A 22,373-nucleotide genomic window follows, 5' to 3' on the forward strand; every position below is an offset into this window, starting at 1 on the left:
GCCTAGCCCCAGCCTGATCCAGCAATGTGGCCAAAGGAGCTTCTGGAAAGTGCACCACTTCCAGCCTAGACCCAGCTGTCTTTACCACCTTGTACTCCAAGTGCCCTACTGCACTCCACTGCCCCAACTGACCTTTTGCCATTCCTTGCTTCTTCTGTTGACGAGGTGTACCTGGCTTCATCCTTTATGAAGCAGCTGCTGGCCAGATAAAGGCTATCTTTTCCAGGCCCTGCAACAACACTACTGTGTAAGATCTAGGGAAGAAAGCCTTCTGCGAAGGGCCAGGCCAGGCATGCTTCATTAGCAGCTGCAAGCAAGAAGGCAGCAAATATCAACTTAGGGTTGTAGAGCTCTGAAGTGCAGGGCACAGATGGAGGAAAGTAGGCAGTGGGGATAGTTAACCAGTGTCATTGACATGACCGTGGGGTTGTTGCAACAACTATAACTTGGAGACTAGTCATAAGTCCCTAGTTCAACACCATCATAACTTTGATCAGACACTGCCTAAATGGTCATAGACCAAGGACTATCTATAGAAAGAGAATGGCTTTTCAGTATGCAGCCACACATATTGAAGGAGAAAGGTGCAGAGAGAGAGAGAGAAAGCCCTTTTGGTTGCTCAGAATCAAGCTATCACAGCCCTTTGAAAGAGAAGAACATGTTACTTTGATTTTATTCTAAAATAGTTGGAGTCAGCATAGCACAAAATGAATGTGTGTTTTGCCTGGATACTCTTTTATAGAGTCTTGCATTATAATCCTGACAATATTTTTTTTTGTCTGGGCTTTTTTGACTCTCTCTTCAGTCATGTCGGTGGAAACAAATTGAATTGGGAAAAAATAGGAACTCAGTCAGAAAATCAAGCATGTGGGGATCCAGGACACCAATCAAAGGTAGTGTTTTGAACAATATTAACTTTGTGTATATGTTTTAATGATTATTTGGTAGCGGACACAGAATCATCTAAAAGATGAACCCATCATTTTTCCTGGATGATACAAATTGAGCTCCATCCACTGACCAGTGAAGCAATGTTTTCGCTTTCTTCTGTACAAGAAAAAAATATTCTCTGACTGCTATTTGACTAGAGCAGAAGAAAAGTAGTCACTAGTGTCCACAAATGCTTAGAAGGCTGGGCAGGTTGTAATCTAAAACTGCCAATGAAGTAGTTTTATTAATGAGAGAGTTTTCTATGCTTACTGGTGTAGAACTGTTGTATTTATTTCTCAGTAAAAACATGAATTACGTTACCTGAGGTAGGGAACAATCAGATTGCATCTAAGTGATATACTTTGCTGTGCATAATAATGAATGTAATTTTAGGAGAGGTGAAGAATAGACTTGAGATTCTGATACTTATTTATTCTTTATGGCATCAAACAAATAACTGCAGTATGTAACCAGATTTATTTTTATTTTCCTACTGAGAATAATGTTTATCGTGGCAAGGGCACAAATAGAAAAACAAAGTACGATAAGTTTATTCAAAAACTGTAATAAACTAGTTTTCTTTAAAATTTGGCTTATCTAAGAATACTACTTTATATAATTGAATCTTGTTAAGTGTCCCATTTTAGCTGTTCCTGCTAAAGAATATGACTGATACAAGGTTTTAAAATCAGTTTGTACTGATAAGAAAATCACCTAGCCAAAATATCTTTTTTTTTTTTAAAAAAAAGGAAGGCTTAGTCTAGAAAGGTTGATTTATATATGATTCACATATAGAAATACTCATCATCATCCCTGGCAATTACACTGTCCTAAATCAAAGAGGAGGCACCCGGCTTTAGTTTTTCTTTTCTCTCATATCCTTGTTCCTCCTCAAGTGTATATTGTAATGGTTCAAACTGATCACTTTAAATCTAGTGTTGAAAAATGTGCAGTGCATAATGCAAAAATGTGCACTAATGCAAAAAACCAACAAACCCTGACCTCACCTTACACAGTGGGTTGTCAAGGTTTTTAGCATCTGTCTAACATCAAGATTTCCTCCATTGGCAGGGGAGCTGCTATCCCCACTTCTTTAATCCATAAGTTGGTTCAGTCAGTAGAAAAATATATGACTTCTTAAATAGTAAATAAAGAATGCAGAATAAAAGTAATACCCTGTTTCCCTAAAAATAAGATCTAAACGAATAATAAGTGCAATCGGGCTTTTGAGCGCATGTGCTAAAATAAGCCCTCCCCTAAAATATTTAAACACATGCGCAGCCGGTCCCCACCATTTCCTGGGGGAGAGAGAGGAACATGTCCCACAGAACCTGTCTTCCATGCGGAATGGCCTCATGGAGGCAGCTCCTGCAAACTCTAGCTACCCCCTCCCCCCAGTCTTAGTGGTTGCCACAAAAAGAGCAGCAGACCCAGTGACACTAGGCCTGGCAAGAATGTGCCAGAAACAGAGACAGAACTTCTTGCCCTCTCTGGATCAGCTGATCTGTGGGCCACGGGCTGAGGTTAAAGGACCTCCTGCACCTCAGAAATAACAAGACCTCAAAAATAAGGCCAAGCACTTATTTCGGGAGTCAAAAGAAAATAAGATCCTGTCTTATTTTCGGTAAAGTACGGTAATGCTTGATATACAAACGGCAATGCAATTTTTATCAAAATATTAATTTTTATAAAATATTAAATGTTTAGGAACTTTATTTCGGATGTAGAATTCTAAACAAGCCATTTATAAAAAAATCAAAAGGAATTCAAACTGTTCAAGATATATCATTCATGAATATTATACAATTATAGAAGAATGAAGTCATTATGAAGACATGGTCTCTTCATTCTCAGCTTCACCTCTTCTATGCTGTAAAATTGTTGTTTGTTCTATTTTCTGTAAATGTGTTGCAAATGTGATTGAATATACATACAGCCTTCTGGTTCTTAAGATTTCACAATATTCTCATTGTAAAAATGATTTTATTGTATATTGTAGGTGGAAGGTTCCTCTACTGTTTCTTCAGGGAATCAGGCAGCTGAAGTTAAAGGGAACCAAACCAGTAGTGCACAAATCCCATGTCTGTTGTCAATGCCCACCAGGAACCATATGGATATTACCACTCCTCCATTACCTCCTGTAGCACCGGAAGTATTAAGAGTAGCAGAACACAGACACAAAAAAGGATTAATGTATCCCTACATATTTCATATCCTAACTAAGGTAAGATTTTCTGGCAAGAATTCCAGAGATTAGTGTTATCTTTTGCTTTTGGTTCATGTGTTGGAGAAAATTTGATTTAGTAAAATGAACAATATATTTGGTTCACATTTATTCACTTTACACAGTACTTTTTAAAGGAAGTTGGGTTTCCTTTGATAGTGTACTTTACAAGATCAATCCTATTCCTAGCTCGATGCCAATTGTCTTAATGGATGAATATATATGTCCAAAACAAATTTTGTGTTAGGTTGTTTTTAAGTCCTTGTTTTTCTTTTCTTTTTTTAATTTTTAATTTTCAAACATACAAATACAAAAAACTTAGACATAGACTACGTTTACACAATACATTGGAACTTCATGTTCCTTCTTATAGCAGTTTCAAATCGGTACAACTCTCTTTATGCTAATTCCCCTTCTAATATGTTTCACTTAAGTTTCACTATTTTTAACCCTCTTATTTCATTATCTTTTACTTATCTATCTAATATATTGGCTAATTACCTCTGATAAGTTTAATTTCTCTTGATTACATATGTATATATGATAATCCTCCTGAATGTCTATTTTTTGTAAATCCTCATTTTTCATTCAGAACAAATCTCAAAGCTCCTTCTTAAGTTTATCTATTTTAAAATGTGTTATTTCACATATTTTTAAATTTTGCCCAAATCATATCTCCCTTACATGCTACCATGTTACTTAGTGATACTCTTTGGAATCACATTTCTATCAAATGAGATCTAATTTTTTAATATATTTGAAAACAGTGGCTTTATAGAATTGGATTTTAGAAATATAACTAAATTATAAATATACATTTGCATACAAACAAGAAAATGAAATTAGATAAACTGAATTTAAATTAAAAGGGCAGTGGTGAATGGAGTTGGGGTATTAAAGTTATTGTGTAAATACTAAAGGAACCACATTTGTACATCATATAATTATTTCCTGAAAGTTGTAAACCTTTCAGCAGGTAAAGATACCATGCCATAAATAAGATCCCTAAAAGCTGCTCATCATTTTGTTCATCTACAGGGTGAGATTAAAATTGCAGTTTCTATTGAAGATGAAGCAAACAAAGACCTGCCTCCTGCTGCTCTTCTTTATAGGCCAGTTCGTCAGTATGTTTATGGAGTCCTGTTTAGTTTGGCAGAAAGCAGGAAAAAAACAGAGAGGCTTGCTTTTAGAAAGAACAGATTTCCTCCTGAATGTATGTATTTGTCTTTTATTATAATGGTAAAATCACTTGAAATATCACTAATCTAATCTTTGCATCAGTTATGTAGAATAAACTGATTTAAATTTGCAAATATAAAAAAGCCATAATTTGCCAAGGTAATTCATTTTTCAGTTGCTCAGCATTTTTGTACCTATAGTGCAGGGGAATTTGGGGATGTGAAGCAATGTTTAAACAGCAGGTAGAACATCAAGATTGGAAATCAGCATTTTGAATCATGCTCTGAATGAATTAGAAGCACTACAATACTTTTAATTATTAAAATACAGTAAACATCACACTGGATTGGTTGCAATTTCTGAATATTCATCAGGAGTATGGACAATTTTGCGTAGGCCATCCATAACCAAGGAGATATAGCATTTAAAATTATTTATATTTTTCAAAATCTTTCAAATTAAAATAATGAAAGTTACATTTTAGTAGTTTCAAGTAGGTACACCATGGAATCGTAGAACAGTCCAATCAAGAGAAGTGTTTTGCTTTTTTGAATGACTTACATGATGCTCCACTCAAATTTATAAATTTATACTGTATTGATTTTACTTTTGACTGGAATGAAGGTATTTGATGTGTATAAAGTATGCATAGCCCCACTATATATAATTTAGTAGATTTGTGTATAGGTTTTCTTAAAATGTAACCATTATGAAAAAAAATTCTGAATATTTCAGTTACACAAGAAAATATTAATTCCATCCCTATGCTAGATAGGAACAGACCACTTCATTGTATAATGGGAAAGTGATAAAATTAAGCTTGGGGAAAGATAGAGTTATTAATGGCAGGAGAAATTGAGGTTAACACAGCTCCACCCATCAAGATTTATTTTAAGCAAATCTGGCAAAATCATATCTTTAGCTGGGCTTTTGCCACTTTTCAAATGAAAATTTAGGGGGATGGGTTTTGTTTGTTTTAATTTCTGGCTTTGAGATCAGGGATCAGTCAGGGTAAAGAAGCAGATAAAGGAATGCCAAGAGAATCCATTCCAAAAGGAGCACTGAATAGTTTGCCAAAATATTTTTTCCAGGACTCTGAAGAAATTAAATCATTAAAACATGGAGCTAGGTTTATCTGAAGAGAGAAAAAAGATGCCAGAATAGATGATCACCCTTATTTTTTGGTGCTCGTTGAGCCCTTGTCCCATTCACTAATGAATACATTTTCTCTTCCTCTCTTGGGCATTTTCTATAACCTTTTTTTTAGTAAAAGAAAATGTCCATGAGAGGGTAGATCATTATAGAACTAGGCATTTCTATAAGCTGAAGTCACTGTAGCTTTGGCTTGAACTCAATCTTTATCAAACCAAGTTTTGTCCTTATCAGAACAATAATGGGTTGGAGTTTAATTGGATTTTAAATGGTCCTGAACTAAAACAGTAATTTTTTGAAGAGTGACAAAAATGTCATGAATATCACTGGTTGTGTAATAACCATTCTTTTGAATAGAATAAAAAGGCGGAAAGGTTGCACACTTTCCTTTCATTGAACTATGCTCCTTTCCAGAAAAATATAGCAACCTGGATTTATAAATATTAAATGTCTGTAATTCTGGCCATAGTTTGGCTTTATTATTTTTTCCTGCTGTTTTGTATTTCAGTTATTGTTTGCAATTTATACAGGATTTAATTTAATTTGGCAGAAATTGAAAGCATGTTTTAGTTGCTATATTAATATTAAAATCTAAGAAAATTACAAAAAGCAAAGAGGTGTTCAAATTATTATATACCAGGTCATTTCCCAAATATTTCAGAATCAGATGTGCTTCTGACATTGGAGAAAGTTAAGATACGTATTCTGGCATGGATCCTAATCACTTTTCCATTCATGCAAAAAAAAATGGGGCAGTTTCTGCAAATGTATCCCTCGATTTTCAGACCTTTTTACCATGGTCTATATCATCCCTTATGATTACCTAACAGGAGCAGATGGAGGACACGAAGATTCCAGTGGGAGATGGCAATGAAAATGTCCTTCTGTGGATGGGAACTTTATTCTCATTGCAGAAAAGAAGCTAGGGCATAGATCAGTGTGTTATTTTGCATTGATTATCATGAACAGTTGGTACTGGAAAGAGCCGAATCATGTTTAAAACTACCCTCTGCTGCTCCATTGTAAAACTAGCAATCCTGCCCACTGATAATTTGCACTTTTGAGGTAGTAGCCATCTCCCCTATTAACTCCCATTACATATTTTGGACGAGCTCACTATAATTATCTTGAAAATTCCAATTTAGCACACCACATCAAATAGCACTATAAAGCCTTGTTTGGACTTTGAAACTAAGCAGAATCAGACCTGATTAGTACCTTGATAGAAGATTACCAATGAATATCAAAACTGTAGACTAGATTGAGAAATCATCTGTAAGAAGACAATGGTGAACCACTTATGTTGCCAAGAAAGCTATTGGGTTGTTGTCATCAGGATATTGACCTCAACTCAAGGAATATCATATTTCCTTTTATATTGCAGTTTCATAGAATTGTTGGGTTGGTGAAGATTAAACCATCCACTAGAATTCAAATGTTCAAAACTGATTTTGGTTGGAGCTAATACATAGCATTACCAGACTAAGGGCTCCAACAATGATGAGTCTGAGATTGATTTAATTAGTTTATGGGATGAGTTTGCCATAAAGACCAAGAAAGAAAAGAAATAGATGAATACAAGAATATTGTTTCTTTAGGACTTCTTAGTAGTTTTCAGTACCATTAATCATTGGAGCCTTTGGGTATTTGTATTTCTACTTGGATTCACTGTACATAAGGTGAAGCTGGGTGATTATTATTCTGTTCTGTGGCATTCACAAGGTACTTCAGGGTTTAGTTTTGTCCTGTTCAATGCTTATTAGTATGAAATGCCACTTACTATTTTTCATATAATCAAGGAGACATAGTGAATTTTTTAAGCTGGTCCCTGAGCAGGATAATGGGCTTCATGATGGCTAATAAATTAAAGCTTGTTCTAAGCATCCTGGAGGTGGATAGGTTGGGTTTCTTTTTTCATCCATCCATATTCTTCATTCTGCTATGGAGGAATTTTTGTCAATGGAGATACAAATGGCCTCAGTGGTTAGAGCTGCCTTTTATCAGCTCAATTTGATATGCAGGTTTTGATACACAAGCTGCAGCCCTCTTGGGCAGGCTAACTTGGGGTACTTTATACATGGGCTAGTAACATATGAACATTTAGCTATCTGTGCATATGGTTTTTGAATTTAGTTACTCCAAAATTCATCTACCAGATTATTAATCGAGAGAGGTTTCTGCAGTTCCACCATGTACTGGCTGCCAGGCCTAATTCAAAATGTTATTGCTAACTGTTAAAGCCACGAACAACTAAACTGCCAACTATCTAGTGAAAAATCTCCTCAGAGTTTCTTACTTTCATCTTCAGAGGACTTCCTCAGGACCTCCTTACCATAGTTTCATATTTAGAAAACACCCTCCTCAAGGAGGAATGCCTGAAATCCACATGATGTGGTTATGCAATTATTTACAAAGACCTTCCCAGACACTGTAGATTTTAAACTTTCTAAAATGCAATTGCTGCATGTTATGTCTTTATAGCTTCTTGGTGGACTAAAATTCAGAAAATTCATCAAAAAATAGAGAGGTGTTATATGAGTAGCGGCTAGACATTGTCCATGAGAATGCATTTTGTAAGTTACAAGTGGAGTTCAGGTTCAGTGTAAGAAAGCAAATATTTTGAGGTTGATTCCTAGTGTAAGTCTTAAGTGTTATAAACAACAAAAGGTATGGGCAAAATGGCATTTGTGCATAAACTATTTTGTTTCCTTTTTTAAAAAAAATTCTACAGTCTCACCAGTGATAATTAAAGAATGGGCTGCTTACAAAGGAAAGTCTCCCCAGACTCCCGAGTTAGTAGAAGCACTTGCATTTAGGGAATGGACTTGCCCTAATTTGAAGAAGCTTTGGTTGGGGAAAGCAGTAGAGGACAAGAATCGACGAATGAGGGCATTCTTGGCCTGTATGAGGTCAGACACACCAGCAATGCTAAATCCAGCTAATGTGCCCACTCACCTAATGGTGCTCTGTTGTGTATTAAGGTGAGTATATTTTTGATTAATGTTAGCATATGGTAAAAATTCCTCTTGATAATGCTGTATGTATGTAATTATGTAAGAATATTACGGTTTTATTGATAGAACTTTTAATGTGACTTAGCGTAAATAATTCGTAGAACTGACATTTTTATCTAGACTAAACACAGCAAATTAAGACTTAAAAGTTTGTTATTTAGTTTACACAACAATTAAGAGGAATACATGGAAATACCTACTGGGGTGGAGAAAGTAGCAAAGCATCATTTCTTTTTTTAGGAACAATGGAAAAAACAAATTAGTTTAAAGAGAATAATATGGGGATGTAGGCTGAAAATATGTTGGGTGAATATAAATAGAAAGCAGTTTACAGAAGGCAATCTTAAAGCTCCCAGGGTGAACAGTTCTTGATTTTCAGCCATGTTGGTTTGATTCTAGCACTGAAAATGATGTGCTTAGTTTAGTTCCAGATTGCTTTAAGCCTCTTCTGCCATGATTTTAGTTAGGTTAGTTAACTTAAATATTCACTGACTTTTTAAAATTATCACAGGAAGACTACATAGGATCCAGAATGTTAAAAAAACCAAAAATCCTAATCTTTTATTAAATATATCCTATAGAAGTACTTTCTATCAAAATAACATATTTAGGTTTCAGTTTTGTAAAATCATGAGTTGAATTCAGAACATGTCTCACACAAATTTAAGGCCTTCTTTCATAAAAAGAAAGGGGAAGGAGAAGCTCTCCATTGATTTCTTCCTGGTACCTCTTTCCTGTTCTAGATTATGCTGGAACAGTTTCTGACTTTTCTGCCTCTTGCTCTCATAGGCTTAATTTTCCACACCAATAGTTTGGATCCACGTTGGGTGTAATTACAGTGCTTTAATTAACACTGTATCTTGTTTAAACATTGTTGTATGCAGACTTCAGAAGTATTACACAGCTTTTCAGAAATGGTTTACCCAAAGTTCTTTGTCTTTGTAGATATATGGTGCAGTGGCCTGGAGTTCGGATACTTCGTCGCCAAGAACTTGATGCCTTCTTGGCTCAAGCTTTATCTCCAAAACTCTATGAACCTGACCAACTGCAGGAACTAAAGGTGACTTCTGAAGTTGGCCTTTATGGAGCATTTAATCCTTATTACTTCAAGCGCTTTGCAAAGCAATATTATTTTATTTTTTCAGTATTTTCTATTTTCATCCACTTGTTCATCAAAATAGTATGTGGACAGGAAGAGTTTCTGCCTTCAACACCAGCTCAGTAATAACTTGCAGATAATGAAATCTGCTTCAATTTTCAGAGGAAATGTGCTGGTTTTTTTGCTTTTCTTTACCTGATACTATATTCATTTTTGTTTTATATCAATGGCTTTCAGAGCTCTAACCTTTAAATCATCACTTTCATTTTATTTTATCTTTTCCTAAAGAATACCTGCATGTCTCCACAAGATTCCACCTCCACATACATACTTCTAAATAAATAATATCAGAGAAATTGTTACTTAGGCATATTGATCACCAGCAGACTATACAATAATGGGATGGGTACAGTTAAATCCTAGTACCAGTTTTCATTTTCATTTGAATTTCTCCATTTAAAGCAATTACATTAATATTATTAAAATGATAATTTACTATCACATTTTAAAATTCATTCATGGCCTTGTTCAAATAGATTAAGCATCCATTTTCAGTAAAGTAATTTATAGATGGATGCATGGTATATACTGAAAGCTTTTGTTGCATTTAAGAACTGTTGTTAATTAGTAGATCACCTAAGTATTAATGATATCTCCAAGACATTCTTTTTTAATCATAGAAAAACACTATTTTACCAATTTTTGCTTTAGAAGTAGTCATGTTCCTTGCGTTAAAGTCCCTACATATTTTGTAATGAAAGTTAAATAAATTTAATTTTTAATTTATCTCCTTGCTTTGTCAACAACTATATACAATGGAGATGACCTTGATAATTAAAATGTTTAAATAAATATGTGATAGGATAAAGGATCTGTACAGGAGTAACTGTACAGCTTTTATTTAAAAAAATAACAATTTCAAGTAAAAGGTTAAAGTACAAGTATTTGACACTTTCAGCTGAAAATATCTGCATTTCCTCCACTGAAATAGGCAACAGAGAGGAGAGAATTCCACCTTGGACTTAATCCAGTTTCTGGTGGATTTATTCAAACCAGTATTTTTTAGTCAGTTTCTTAAAAGTTTATTTGAATTGGCCCCTTTTAGCAAGAAACCCAAATATGGTTATACCCATGTTGTGGAAACCATTTATATCATTTTCCATTCCCAAGGTTATTCTGGAAAATCTCACATAAGACATAATTAATGTATAATTTCAAAAGATTCTCAAATTTAGAAAATAATAACATTCAAATCATTCAGCAGAAAGAGTTTGTGATTTTTTTGGTTAAACTGAACTTTTTGATGAAGATTTTGTCCCATCTATATAGGTAATTTTTGTTTTTGCTTGTCTTGCTTCTTTCTGTAGAACTTCCCTTTCCTCCCCTTCCCCACTTTTCTGTCTTTTTCTCAGCAACCGCTCACTGCTTTCCTGCTAACAACTTGTACTTCCTTAGGGAGGCCTACCTCACACCATGGCTCTATCGTCTGATATAGGCTAGCGTTGAAGACAGGATGCTGGGCTAAATTGATCATTGGCCAGACCCAGTAAGGCAGTATTTGTATTCTGAATGTAAATTACCCCAGTTAAATCAGTATGAGCTTAGAATTACAGGTGAGTGACTTGGAAAAGAACCATACTGGATGACAGTAAATCTCAAATTTTGTCCAACAATAAAAGGCTGAATTCATCTTATTGACTTGTACTTTCATTTTCAAAATTCAAGCATGTAGAATAATTTTGTATACACAGTCTATTTTATTAGCAAGTTAGGTTTGACAGAAATAAAATACATTTTTCGGTCAACAGTAATGCATGCTATATAAGATTTATGGCATGCTGTGCACATCATATAGGACTTCATTTTCATAATGCTACTGTATTTATTGCAGTTATGACACTGTCACCATAAGTTTGTTTCTATAGGACACATTGGAAGTACCTTAAAAATCTGATCTAACTGCTCTTGTTCGGTAAACCCATCCCTGACACACATAAATCTACATGTACGAATTTGAATGTTCTGGCCCAATCAGTTGTTCTCTTCAAATGTATTAGACTTCAACTCTTGTACTTCCTAGATAGCATGATCAGTGGCTATGCTGGTAAGGGTGTGTGGATGTTGAAGTCTAAAACTTTTTGATAGCATATAGTTACTATCCAGTTTCAAAACATAGACTGATATTGATGGATTGTTGTACCAATGTAAACGAAATTAACATTTGACAGGTGGATCCAAATATACAAGAAGAGTCTTTGGGCTGTTGGAAAGTGAAAGGACCTAATTGTTACTAGTCTCCTGCTTCTGGAAGCTACTTCCCATTCTGTACAAATGCTTAAATGTGTGTTTCCAGAGCTACTGCAAGGCAAACAGACAAAATATTTCCTCCGCTCTTTCCAAAAGCAAAACTTGATAATACACTTGTTGATTCAGTTCTATAAATTATATCAGAGATAGTTATGGTACTCATAATTACCAATGTTTATGGATATCTTCCTATCTTTAATTTTTAAATTATCCTTTCATTTTAAAGAAATGAAAGCTCCAGCTTTAGCTTCATTTCTTATTTAGTATCATGTCTTCGTCCTCCATGCAAACTCCACAGACATTCTTAGAAAACAAAAATGGCAGGTAAAGGTAGTTCTATGCTAAATTTACAGATGTATCTTCCTGCTACCCAAAGCTAAGGAGATTTCGCTGATCATACTGTTTGTGATTAGACAAGCCCTTTTATAGTGGCAGCCATTTTAAAATTAGGGAAATCTTCATCTTTGGTACCCATTTTATAAATAAGAAAGCCTCTGCTCATGGCAACCAGTTTTTCAGAATACATGCAGCAAAGTTGCAAAAATAAAAACATACCCATACCACCTGAAAAGCTTGCTCACTCCTGCAATAAACTATTAGAATTCTTTCACATATAAAATAGTTCTAAGCGTTTTTTTTCTCTATCTAGAAAACACAGGTCTGCAAAAAAAAAAAAAAAAAATCGAGAGCTGTTTTGGTTATTCTACATAATCTTTATGGTTTTTGGTGCGCTTAATCCGAAAATGACCTCCATTTTGTCATAGGACATCACATTTCCTGACAATTTAGGTAACTATGTTAAATAAGGCAATACCTCAAAATAAATGGAAATAGACTTATAAAATTAAAGTTTCATTACAATATTTTCATGAAAATCCTTTTTTGAACTGAAATGAGCTCACCTACAAACACTAAACTCAATTCTTCTTCCTTGTGAGGCTCCTCTTGGTGCATTTATCCTTGTGAGTATCATCTGGAATGTCTCTCTGAAGCATCCAACAGTAATCTGCCATCATTGGAATGCTCCATTTTTCCTGGTATCTCCTTTACATCTCTTTAATGTCTTGGTGGAATCGTTCACCTTGTTCCTCACTCACAGCTCCCAAATTTTCAGGAAAGTAGTCAAGGTGGGACTGGAGGAAATGCACTTTCAAACTCATCAGGCAACCTAAAGCTTGAAATGCTTTCAGCATTCTTCCGATGATCTTTTTGTAGTGAGGATCTTTGTTATTGCCTAAAAATTAGGTATTTGAAGCATTCTCCATCTCTTGGAAGTGATTTTATGAATTGCTTCATCAATCCCAATTTTATGTGGAGAGGTGGTAGAAGAACTTTATGGGAAGGTACCAAAGTTTCTCGGAGGACATTTTTTTCACCAGCTGTTAGCACCCTTGGCTGCCAACTCTTCTTGGTCCAGTGATTTTGTCGATCTCGACTGTCCCATAGACACAGAAAACAAGGGTATTTGGTATACCCAGCTTGTTGCCCGAGCAGCATGCACAAGACCTTCAAGTCCCCACACACTTGCCAACCATGGTCTTCATATTTAAGTTTACGAAGAACCAATTCCAAGTTCTCATAGGTTTCCTTCAAGTGTACGGAATGACCTACAGATATGGAAGCGTTGTGGAGTAAAACTGCTTTGAGACGTCTTGTGGAAGAATCTATAAAAATATGCCATTGCTCTGAATCATATTGGATTTTAAATTGACCCATCAGACCTTCGACATTGATGCAATAAACCAACTTGTCTTCCTGGGCGAAGTAAGGAACAAACTCCTTTTCATGATGTCTGAACCATGAAGATGACACTCCTGGCATCAATAAATTCCTGCTTTTCAGCCTTGATCTGAGTAATTCAGTGGCATCTTTGGGAAGAGTCAAGTCTCTTACCAAAGCATCCATCTCCTGAGAAAACAATATTGATCTTATATCATCTTCAAAGTCAGAACTTGATTCGTCATCTGGTTCAGGTATGACTTCACCTTCATCGGAGCTTGGTATCTCTTCTAAGGTAGCAGGGGACTTGGGTACTGGTATATCTGTGACATGAGGGATGGGATGAATTACTGAGTGAAGATTGGGGTATGAAATGGAATGCTTCCATTTGGAATTAAATCCTTTCACATCGCATGAACAAAAGTAACAGTCATCACTATGGTTCTTTTGCTCTCGCCATACCATAGGAATCCCATAACGGAAAGATTTTTTATTACCCTTGAACCAGTTTCGGAGGTCCTCAACACACCGTTTGCACACTTTATAAGGTGCCCAAACTTTATCTTGATCTCCAATTTTTAGTCCAAAGTATGCAAAGTATACTTTTTTCACAAAGTCTGTAATATTCTGCTGTTGCTTCAACACTGTATATTCACCACAGATGAAACAGAAACTGTCTGGCGAATTAATACACTTTCACGGAGCCATAACATAACGGTTGAAGAGCGACAAACTAACATGAATTGCGATGAAAAAGTGTGAACAGCCTAGAACCAAGAGCCTGATGATGATTCGTGCACAAGTGTGGCATGCAGGAGAGAGAAGCTTTGTGTCTGTACACGAGACGTCACAGTGCTGGCCATGCCCCCTGCACTGACCGGAGATGCTGCTATCTGCACTGTCTCCTTCCCACTGGATTCTTCAGGAAAGATTAATCCCTTCTACCATTAGAAGCACAGACTTAAAACTTGCTTAGCTTATGTATATATTGCTGACCATCAGATTTACAGTGCTATATTTTTTTACATAACTCGGACAAACCCTTTAAGGTTTTTTGGGCATTTTATATCTTAAATGCACTTATGTGAATTAATTAATAGTAATTTGGACTAAATTTGGTTAAAAACCCATAATATAAAAAAAAATACCATTTTTTTTAAAAAAATAATAAATTTGAAGACAATTTTGCATGTTGTGACAAATCATGATGTTTAAGAGTTTTTTCAATATTTTATTTGTTTTCAGCACACCAAAATACATGGAAATTAGATGAAAATAATCAAACAGCTTTTTAGTCGCAGACCTGTGAAATCCAGTCATATCTTGGGCTCCTTGAGGAGTCTGAATAGTGGATCATCCATCAGATGTACTAAGTGACAGCTCCTCTGATTTTTAATTGAGAAAAAGAGAGAAATAATTGTGTTTGTCTAGAAAGCTACCCCAATTTCCTTTTATAATAACAGTCTCATAAAAAATGTGAAGACATGCATTATGTTTATTAATATTACTAAATATTGTACTTAAGATGACAAAAAAGGATATGATGCAATTTTTACTGCAGATATTTGCTATTCTGTTGGTTGGATAGTGATTTGCATCATTAATTTCCCTAATATGTCTGTACAAGCTTTTTCTACAATGAAATCAAATTGATTTTTTTTCTTGCCTACTAAGGCATTCTTGCATTTTTTCCTTGCCTTTGGGATATTTTCTTCTCCAGCTTTATCATGGTAGCAGTGCTATAGCTAAACTAATCACATCACTCAATGTTCAGGTTTTTCAGTAATTGGGGCAAATTTTATTCTTTTAAAAGAGGCAAGAGACGTGCTATATTTCAATAACTAAAGCAAGCATGGGTGACTTTTCAGTATCTACAGACTGCGGGTATCATTTGGAGAGAATCAAGTGCTGCAGAGAACAACATTGCAGATATAGATGTAACTTGTGGGGGATGTCCTTTTTTAACTCTAATTTGTTTATTTTTGAGACGTTGGTTTTCAGCTGCGATGGTGAAAGTGGGCTTGGGTGGGTACAAAAACTGAGTTTGGAAGCTTCATGCAGCCCCAATACTGCAGACTATCTATCTTTAAATAACTTAGGGCTTTGTGATGGGTGAGGGACAAGCATTTCTTCTTAAAGTCAAATCTTGTGCAGGATTGGCAGGAGAGAGTGGGGGGAGGGGAGAGAGAGAGATATCCTAATAACATGCATTGCTATTTTAGATATCTGTGCAAATGTCTCTTTTGGGCTAGTGATGGAAGAAAGTTAGAGGCTCTGTTAAGTCAGGTATAACTCCACAGATACATCCATGTACTTTGGCCATATTGAAATCCATAATGTCTTCCATAGTTTTCCCCAGTATACCTTATAGCTCTGGTATAGTTTTCCTCTATCTAGGTACTAACTAATTTGATTCTGCTTAGCTTGGGTGAGATGTGGAAATGGCTAAATGCTGTGAGTATTAATATACAATTTCCAATTCATGTGCACTCACAGATTTCTGTGGTATTTCTCACTAATATACAGAGAATATCTAAGCAAACTATGATTTATGGGCTGTTTCACAGACTTCTAAACAAGACTAATTACTTAACAGCAATGACTGCAAAAATTCATGCCTATATCTTTTAAAAAAAGTATTATTTAAATCTATTTTAACACTTTGTCTATAGTTTAATTGGATCTTTGTATATACTTTAACCAATAAAGTTCTACACTTTTGTTTTTAAGATTGAAAACCTAGATCCTCGAGGAATTCAGCTCTCGGCATTATTCATGAGTGGTGTTGATATGGCATTGTTTGCCAATGATGCTTGTGGGCAGCCAATTCCATGGGAGCATTGTTGTCCATGGATGTACTTTGATGGGAAGTTGTTCCAGACGAAGCTCATCAAAGCAAGTCGGGAGAAAGCTCCCCTCATTGACCTCTGTGATGGTCAGGTAATGTTGGTCCTGCGATGGGTGCGATGTCTAATTGAATGTGTATGTATATGGACAAATAGATAGTCAATATAATTGTTTTTGGTAATGAGCTCAAATTCTTTTGTAGACAGAGGATTTTAGCCTAAGGGCAAATATATAATTAAACTTATAATAGAATGTATTATTTATCTGATAGGTTGTATCGTGCTAAAAGCTTTCTTGAATGTTGATTGCTCTAAGTATGTCTGTTTGCAAGTAAAGAAGTTAATCCTTGATTGTTCAAATCCTTAAAATGATGATAATTATTTTGTGCTGCAGTAATTTGAGTTGATTTGGAATATTGTTTTTTTTTATTATACTTCCATATAAATGGCCACCCATCTCAAATTCATGATTCTGCATGCTAACAAAAATTAATTTGTAGTAATTTGGTATAGGGTATGGACATATATAGGTGATCTGTGACACATTCAAATTTTATATTTTCTTACTTTTTATCACATAAGTGATCCAGAATCTGCTCTTTCTTTTTTGTTAACTAGGAAAACAGATGGATTTTTCACATCTAGGAGACCCTGCCTTTCTTTGACGTTGCTGTATAACTAAAATTCAAATAATCCAAACTTTGTATACACCATTTTGAAAGATTTTTAAAGCTTTCAAATCACTCTGGGTATTCTGACAAACTGTATTTTCCAAAACATAAACAATGAACAGAGGATATACTGTTTTCAATATTTTGTTAAGAAAATAAAACATTATAGGGGAAACAATTTTATCTTACAGGGAGATAATTTGTTGATGTCTTGATTTTCTGACCCTTACTGCTTGCAAATACCATCAATTACCTGGCTAGCTGTCTTCAATAATGTCATTTAGAAATGTATGAATATACTTGATTTGTGTTCATAATATAAATATGTTGTGCATATTGTTTGTTGTAGGCTGAACAAGCTGCCAAGGTAGAAAAGATGCGCCAGAGCATCCTTGAAGGTTTAAATTTCTCCAGGCAAAACCATCCACTCCCTTTCCCACCACCACCTGCCATGCCTTTCTATCCAGCTTCTGTTTATCCTCGGCACTTTGGGCCAGTTCCACCTCAGGGCAGAGGCAGAGGCTTCGCTGGTAAGATTGCTTCACTGTTAAATAGTTAATCCAATATAAATTAATGAGAGATTGTATTAGCACCTTTGTGTAGGAACCATGTATCAGTGAATGTATCAGACTATACGAGTGAGATTCAGGTTCACATCTCAGACCAACCTAACTCATAATTTTGAGGTAAAAATAGAAGGAAAAACTCTACATATATCACTTACAGCTCCTAATGGAATGGTGGAATATTAGTCAAGCAGATCAATGCAAATTAAGGCAATTGAACTGGCAAAAATAGTTATCAACTAAAATTTACCCTGAAAAGCTGTTTATACAAAGAGACTTATAACTAGATAATAGCCAAATTTAAATATGTAATTCAATTACATATTTAATTATATATATAATTGTATATTTACACAGAGATAAACAATATTTATACACTATTCAAAGGAGTTGGTAAAAAAGCTAAAAAGGAAACAAAAATTATACACACTTGTATATAAATAAAGACAGCATCTCTCCGAACAATGCTAGAGAGAGAGAGGGAGGGAGGGAGGGAGAGAGAGAGAGAGAGATTGAGAGATTGAGATTGATTAACAGGAAATCAATATCAGTGACTAATGTCCTAGTCATTTCTCTTGGATTATTGCAAGCATTCTACATGAGGCTACCTTTGAAAAGAATCTGGAAGCTTCAGATAGTTAAAATATGGCTACACAGACAATCTTGGGTGCCCAAATAGTGGCGTATGTAACATCTCTGCTGCACAAACTGGGTTGGCTGCTGGTATCCATCTGGTCCAATTCAAGGTGTTGGTTATGTCTTATAAAGCCTTATATGGGATGGGGCCAGGTTACCTTTGCAACCGTTTTGGTCCCATTATATCAGCCTGCCCCATCTAGTCAGGGAAGGAAGGTATGTTGCAGACCCCAACAGCCAGATAGTCCTTGATTACGACCATAATAAAGTCTGCCCATTACAGTGATACCTAAAATTGTCAAAAAGCAATATTAGTCTGGGAATTAATTCTTAAAGAGGGTCTATCCTTTTCCTTTTCACAGGAGTCTATGGCTTTGGGGGCCCTTATGGGGAAACAGTTGCAGCTGGCGCGTATCGGACCTTCCGAATGACTGCCACAGGAGGACACTCTGGACCTTTCCCTGGCAACGATGGCAACAGGACTAGCAAGTTTCAGGGCGGTAATACCACCAATCCCCTTTTCTTATTGCTCACAACAGCAGTGCATTGACTGGAACTTTCCAACATTCATTGTATGAGTTTGTCTTTCTAAAATAAAGCACATACTTTAAAGAAAGAGCTCTCCCATTTTCTTCAGTGTATGTATGTGAAAAGATAGAATAGGAAATTCCTACATTTGAATTATTTTTCATAGATTGCTATGTGGTCTCTAAATCAAAGATCTATTTAATGTCCCTTAAAGTTAAGGTTTGTCCTCAGACTAAGCTCAGGCCCTGGTGATTACAGCCATGTAGTAGCCTTGCTTAGCTTTTGAAATTAAGTTGGCTAGATGCTGTACTTGCTATTTATTCCTTAGTAGCCTAATGTAGCAGCTAATGTGTTGTTACCAGATAATAAAATACAAAAAAAAGAATTAAATTCTGTGACTATATTAACATTGCAGTCATTAGTACATTTACATTTATATTACTTCTGATTCTAACTACTTTTAACCTTTTTGCCATTAGCTCAAGTTAGTGTTGTATAGCTAATGTTCCTTCCTTAGATCATTGGAAATGCTTGTTTGAAAGTAAAATAGAAATTGTAATAATACCAGTAGATACAAATGTTCAAATTTAAAATTAGATGCATTTTGAAAGAAAAGCTTTCTGAAGATTTTAGAATGCATGTATACCTTGTTTCAGTATTTTTAATATTAGTTAATGCAGCTTTCCTTTTTTGGTAAATGTTAAACATTTGAGATTCTCACAGCATTAGGGGGTTTTCAAGTTCTTCAAAAGGAAAGTTTGAAACAACTGGATTAAACATCCAAATATTTTCTTTGAAATATCAAGTCTATTCTGGCTATGTTAGCAGTCCCCTAGTTATTCACTTACATGCCAGCAAATCCCAAACTACTCCTTATTGACAAGAGGATGAGGGTTGTGGAAGCAACGTTTCTGTTGGACAGGAAGGTTTTGTCTTCAGAAAAGGTCACGTAGAAGTAGTTTACCCAAGTGTAATTTTAAAATGATAAATTTACATTGTACCCTCTTCATTTCACAAAAATGTGTGAACTGGATTTTGTTTGTGCTTGCTGTGCCACTGATTTCAGTAGCCTTAAATCCTACTTTGAAACAAAGGCTATACAGGTATGTGCCACTCTTAAAAAGAAAAAGTAATTTTTCAGAGATAATAACATTCCTCCATTTAAATTCCTATAGCAGAATAACACATTTTTAAATCTTGGTTTAGGTGTCCAACCCATTCCTTCTCAGGGAGGGAAGCTTGAAATAGCTGGCACTGTGGTGGGCCACTGGGCTGGAAGCAGGCGTGGTCGAGGAGGAAGCAGGGGGCCATTTCCTCTGCAGGTGGTTTCTGTTGGAGGGCCAAGAGGGTAAGCAAATACCAACATTGCAATTATGTTTGGATTAATTAAAAGAGATGCCTGCTGGATTTTGACTTGATTATGACACAGCAGTGGTGATTGTTTAGTTTGGAGTGTATTGGCTCAGCTCTTTATTTTGTTAGAATGTAAATGTAAAGACTGATTAATTTTATTTATCAAATTTTTATACTGCCCATCACAGTTGTATTGCTTTGGGCAGTTTGCAAGGTGTGGTGTTGATTGCTATAAAATATTATTGGTTTCAAAGTATTGTTATATACAAATATTTAAATACAAAAGGCAATCTAATGTAGAGATAATTCTAAAAATTAATATTTCATGCTAAATAATGAGAAGATGCAAACTGATCTATACATTTATGGTGAATGTAGAACCTAACCCAGACACATTCTAGCGAATTCAGATTCTCAGTCCACATCCCTGTGAGCAGGGGCTTGCTTTTTGTCACATACAAAGTAGATCAATCCCTTCTGTATATAGACAAGAATTATTTTTTTTGTAAAAATGAGCACAGAAGGTGGGCAAAGAACATGACATCCTATGTTCTTAGAACTTAATTGATTAATGTTGGAATCTCCAAGAGCATGTGGTCAGGAATTTGTGGTAGGTGGTTTTTTTTTCTGAAGAATTTATCATGTTCAGTATGATCCAACATGCATATTTCAAGCTAATTTAACTTTTTCATTTAGAATTTTATGTAGAATTATATTGTGATTCATAATATTTAGGCAGAGACTTCTTCATCTATAGCCATGATGGCGAATCTATGGCACGCGTGCCAGAGGTGGCACACAGAGCCGTCTCTGTGAGCATGTGCATCATCTCCAGCTGCTCTTCTGGGTTCTGTCATGTACATGTGTGCCAGATAGCTAGTCTGGTGCGCATGGACGCAGCGGCCAGCTGCTCTTCCGGGTTCCGGCGCATGCACTCCAGTTTTGGTATTCAGTGCCGAAAAGGTTAGCCATCACTGATCTATAGCATATCATCACTTTAGGTTCTCTAGAGAACATCATGACTGTTATGCGACATGGTTAGGAGGTGACATGATTGTAACTTTGGGATTTTGACTTTTTAATTATAAGAAGCGCCGCACAGGTAGGATGAGCTTTGTCTCTCACAGCTTACCGGGCTAGACATGGATAGCAAGTATGGTAGTCCCAAAAAATAGTGGTTGGCACCTAAAAAACCACTACCTCAAGGAAGGTATACAAGAGATAGGGTTAGGGTATGAAGAGCCTTTTGGATTGAAGGTTGGTACACCTTGCTTTTCACCCTGTAATGTCTCATTACATTGGACTACTGTACCAAAAAGAATGTTTCTCAGTGGCCTAGTCACTTTCAAAGCCTTTCACGGCTTGGAACCAGGAAACGTACAGGACCATCTCTGCCCAGTTGTTTCTCCCCATCCTGTCTGATCCATGTGGGGGAAGCAGATTCCCAATCCTTTCTGCTAAGGCACATTGTGTGTCACAGCTCAGGTGGAGAGCCTTTTCTGCTGTATCACCTGCCCTCTGGAATGCTGTTCTTCCAGAGAGAGGTTGTCCTGATTTTACTGGCTTTCTGCAAGGCCTTAGAAACCCAGTTCCATCTCAAGCCTGGGGCCCTGACTGGTGACAGTGCCATTTCCTGGTTGTGTTAATTATATGATCTTTTAAAAAAATATTTCCTGCTTTTAATGTGATACTTGTATGTAGTTTTATTATTATTCATTGGAAAGTTACATATTTGAGATCTGCAGCCATGTAAATCCAATAAATAACTAAAAATATATTGCATTTTAATTAGACAATTAATGCTACAATAATTAGGAAATTAACCCTACTGCAGTTGGAAAAATATGTCAACACTAGGGTGAAATTGTAAAAATAGAATGGCAATTAAGAATCAATAAAGAAGTACAATTGAATCTATTCATAGAAAGTTTCTTCAACTCTATAAGGTTGCTTAAGAACATGTTCTAGCAATGAGGATAATTTTATTCCGGTATAAATTATAGTACCAATGACTATTCAAATAATCATAAACTATTCTCTTGCTAGGTTAATTAGCTGATAAGTTGGAAATGCATAATGTAAGGAGAAAAATATTGCAAAGCTAAAATTCAATCTAATAAAATAATGTTTTAGTTGCTTTCTAAAAATA

The 22,373-nt window shown here is 35.6% G+C and overlaps 1 protein-coding gene across 1 annotated transcript in view; it reads left to right on the forward strand.

Annotated features, from left to right (window-relative positions):
- Positions 1 to 22,373, forward strand: part of FAM120A (family with sequence similarity 120 member A) — a 63,307-nt gene that overhangs the window by 38,261 nt on the left and 2,673 nt on the right. The window contains exons 8-16 of the mRNA XM_087709078.1: positions 806 to 893; positions 2,930 to 3,154; positions 4,193 to 4,367; positions 8,217 to 8,466; positions 9,445 to 9,559; positions 16,355 to 16,564; positions 17,491 to 17,671; positions 18,706 to 18,843; positions 20,078 to 20,219. Of these exons, the coding sequence (XP_087565204.1) occupies positions 806 to 893; positions 2,930 to 3,154; positions 4,193 to 4,367; positions 8,217 to 8,466; positions 9,445 to 9,559; positions 16,355 to 16,564; positions 17,491 to 17,671; positions 18,706 to 18,843; positions 20,078 to 20,219 (1,524 nt within the window). The remainder of the gene's footprint in view (positions 1 to 805; positions 894 to 2,929; positions 3,155 to 4,192; positions 4,368 to 8,216; positions 8,467 to 9,444; positions 9,560 to 16,354; positions 16,565 to 17,490; positions 17,672 to 18,705; positions 18,844 to 20,077; positions 20,220 to 22,373) is intronic.

The sequence above is a fragment of the Thamnophis sirtalis genome, unplaced genomic scaffold, assembly GCF_051295495.1.
Source record: "Thamnophis sirtalis isolate CommonGarterSnake01/CBP01778 unplaced genomic scaffold, rThaSir2_p1.2 scaffold_3, whole genome shotgun sequence".
In the NCBI taxonomy this organism is placed as follows: domain Eukaryota; kingdom Metazoa; phylum Chordata; class Lepidosauria; order Squamata; family Natricidae; genus Thamnophis; species Thamnophis sirtalis.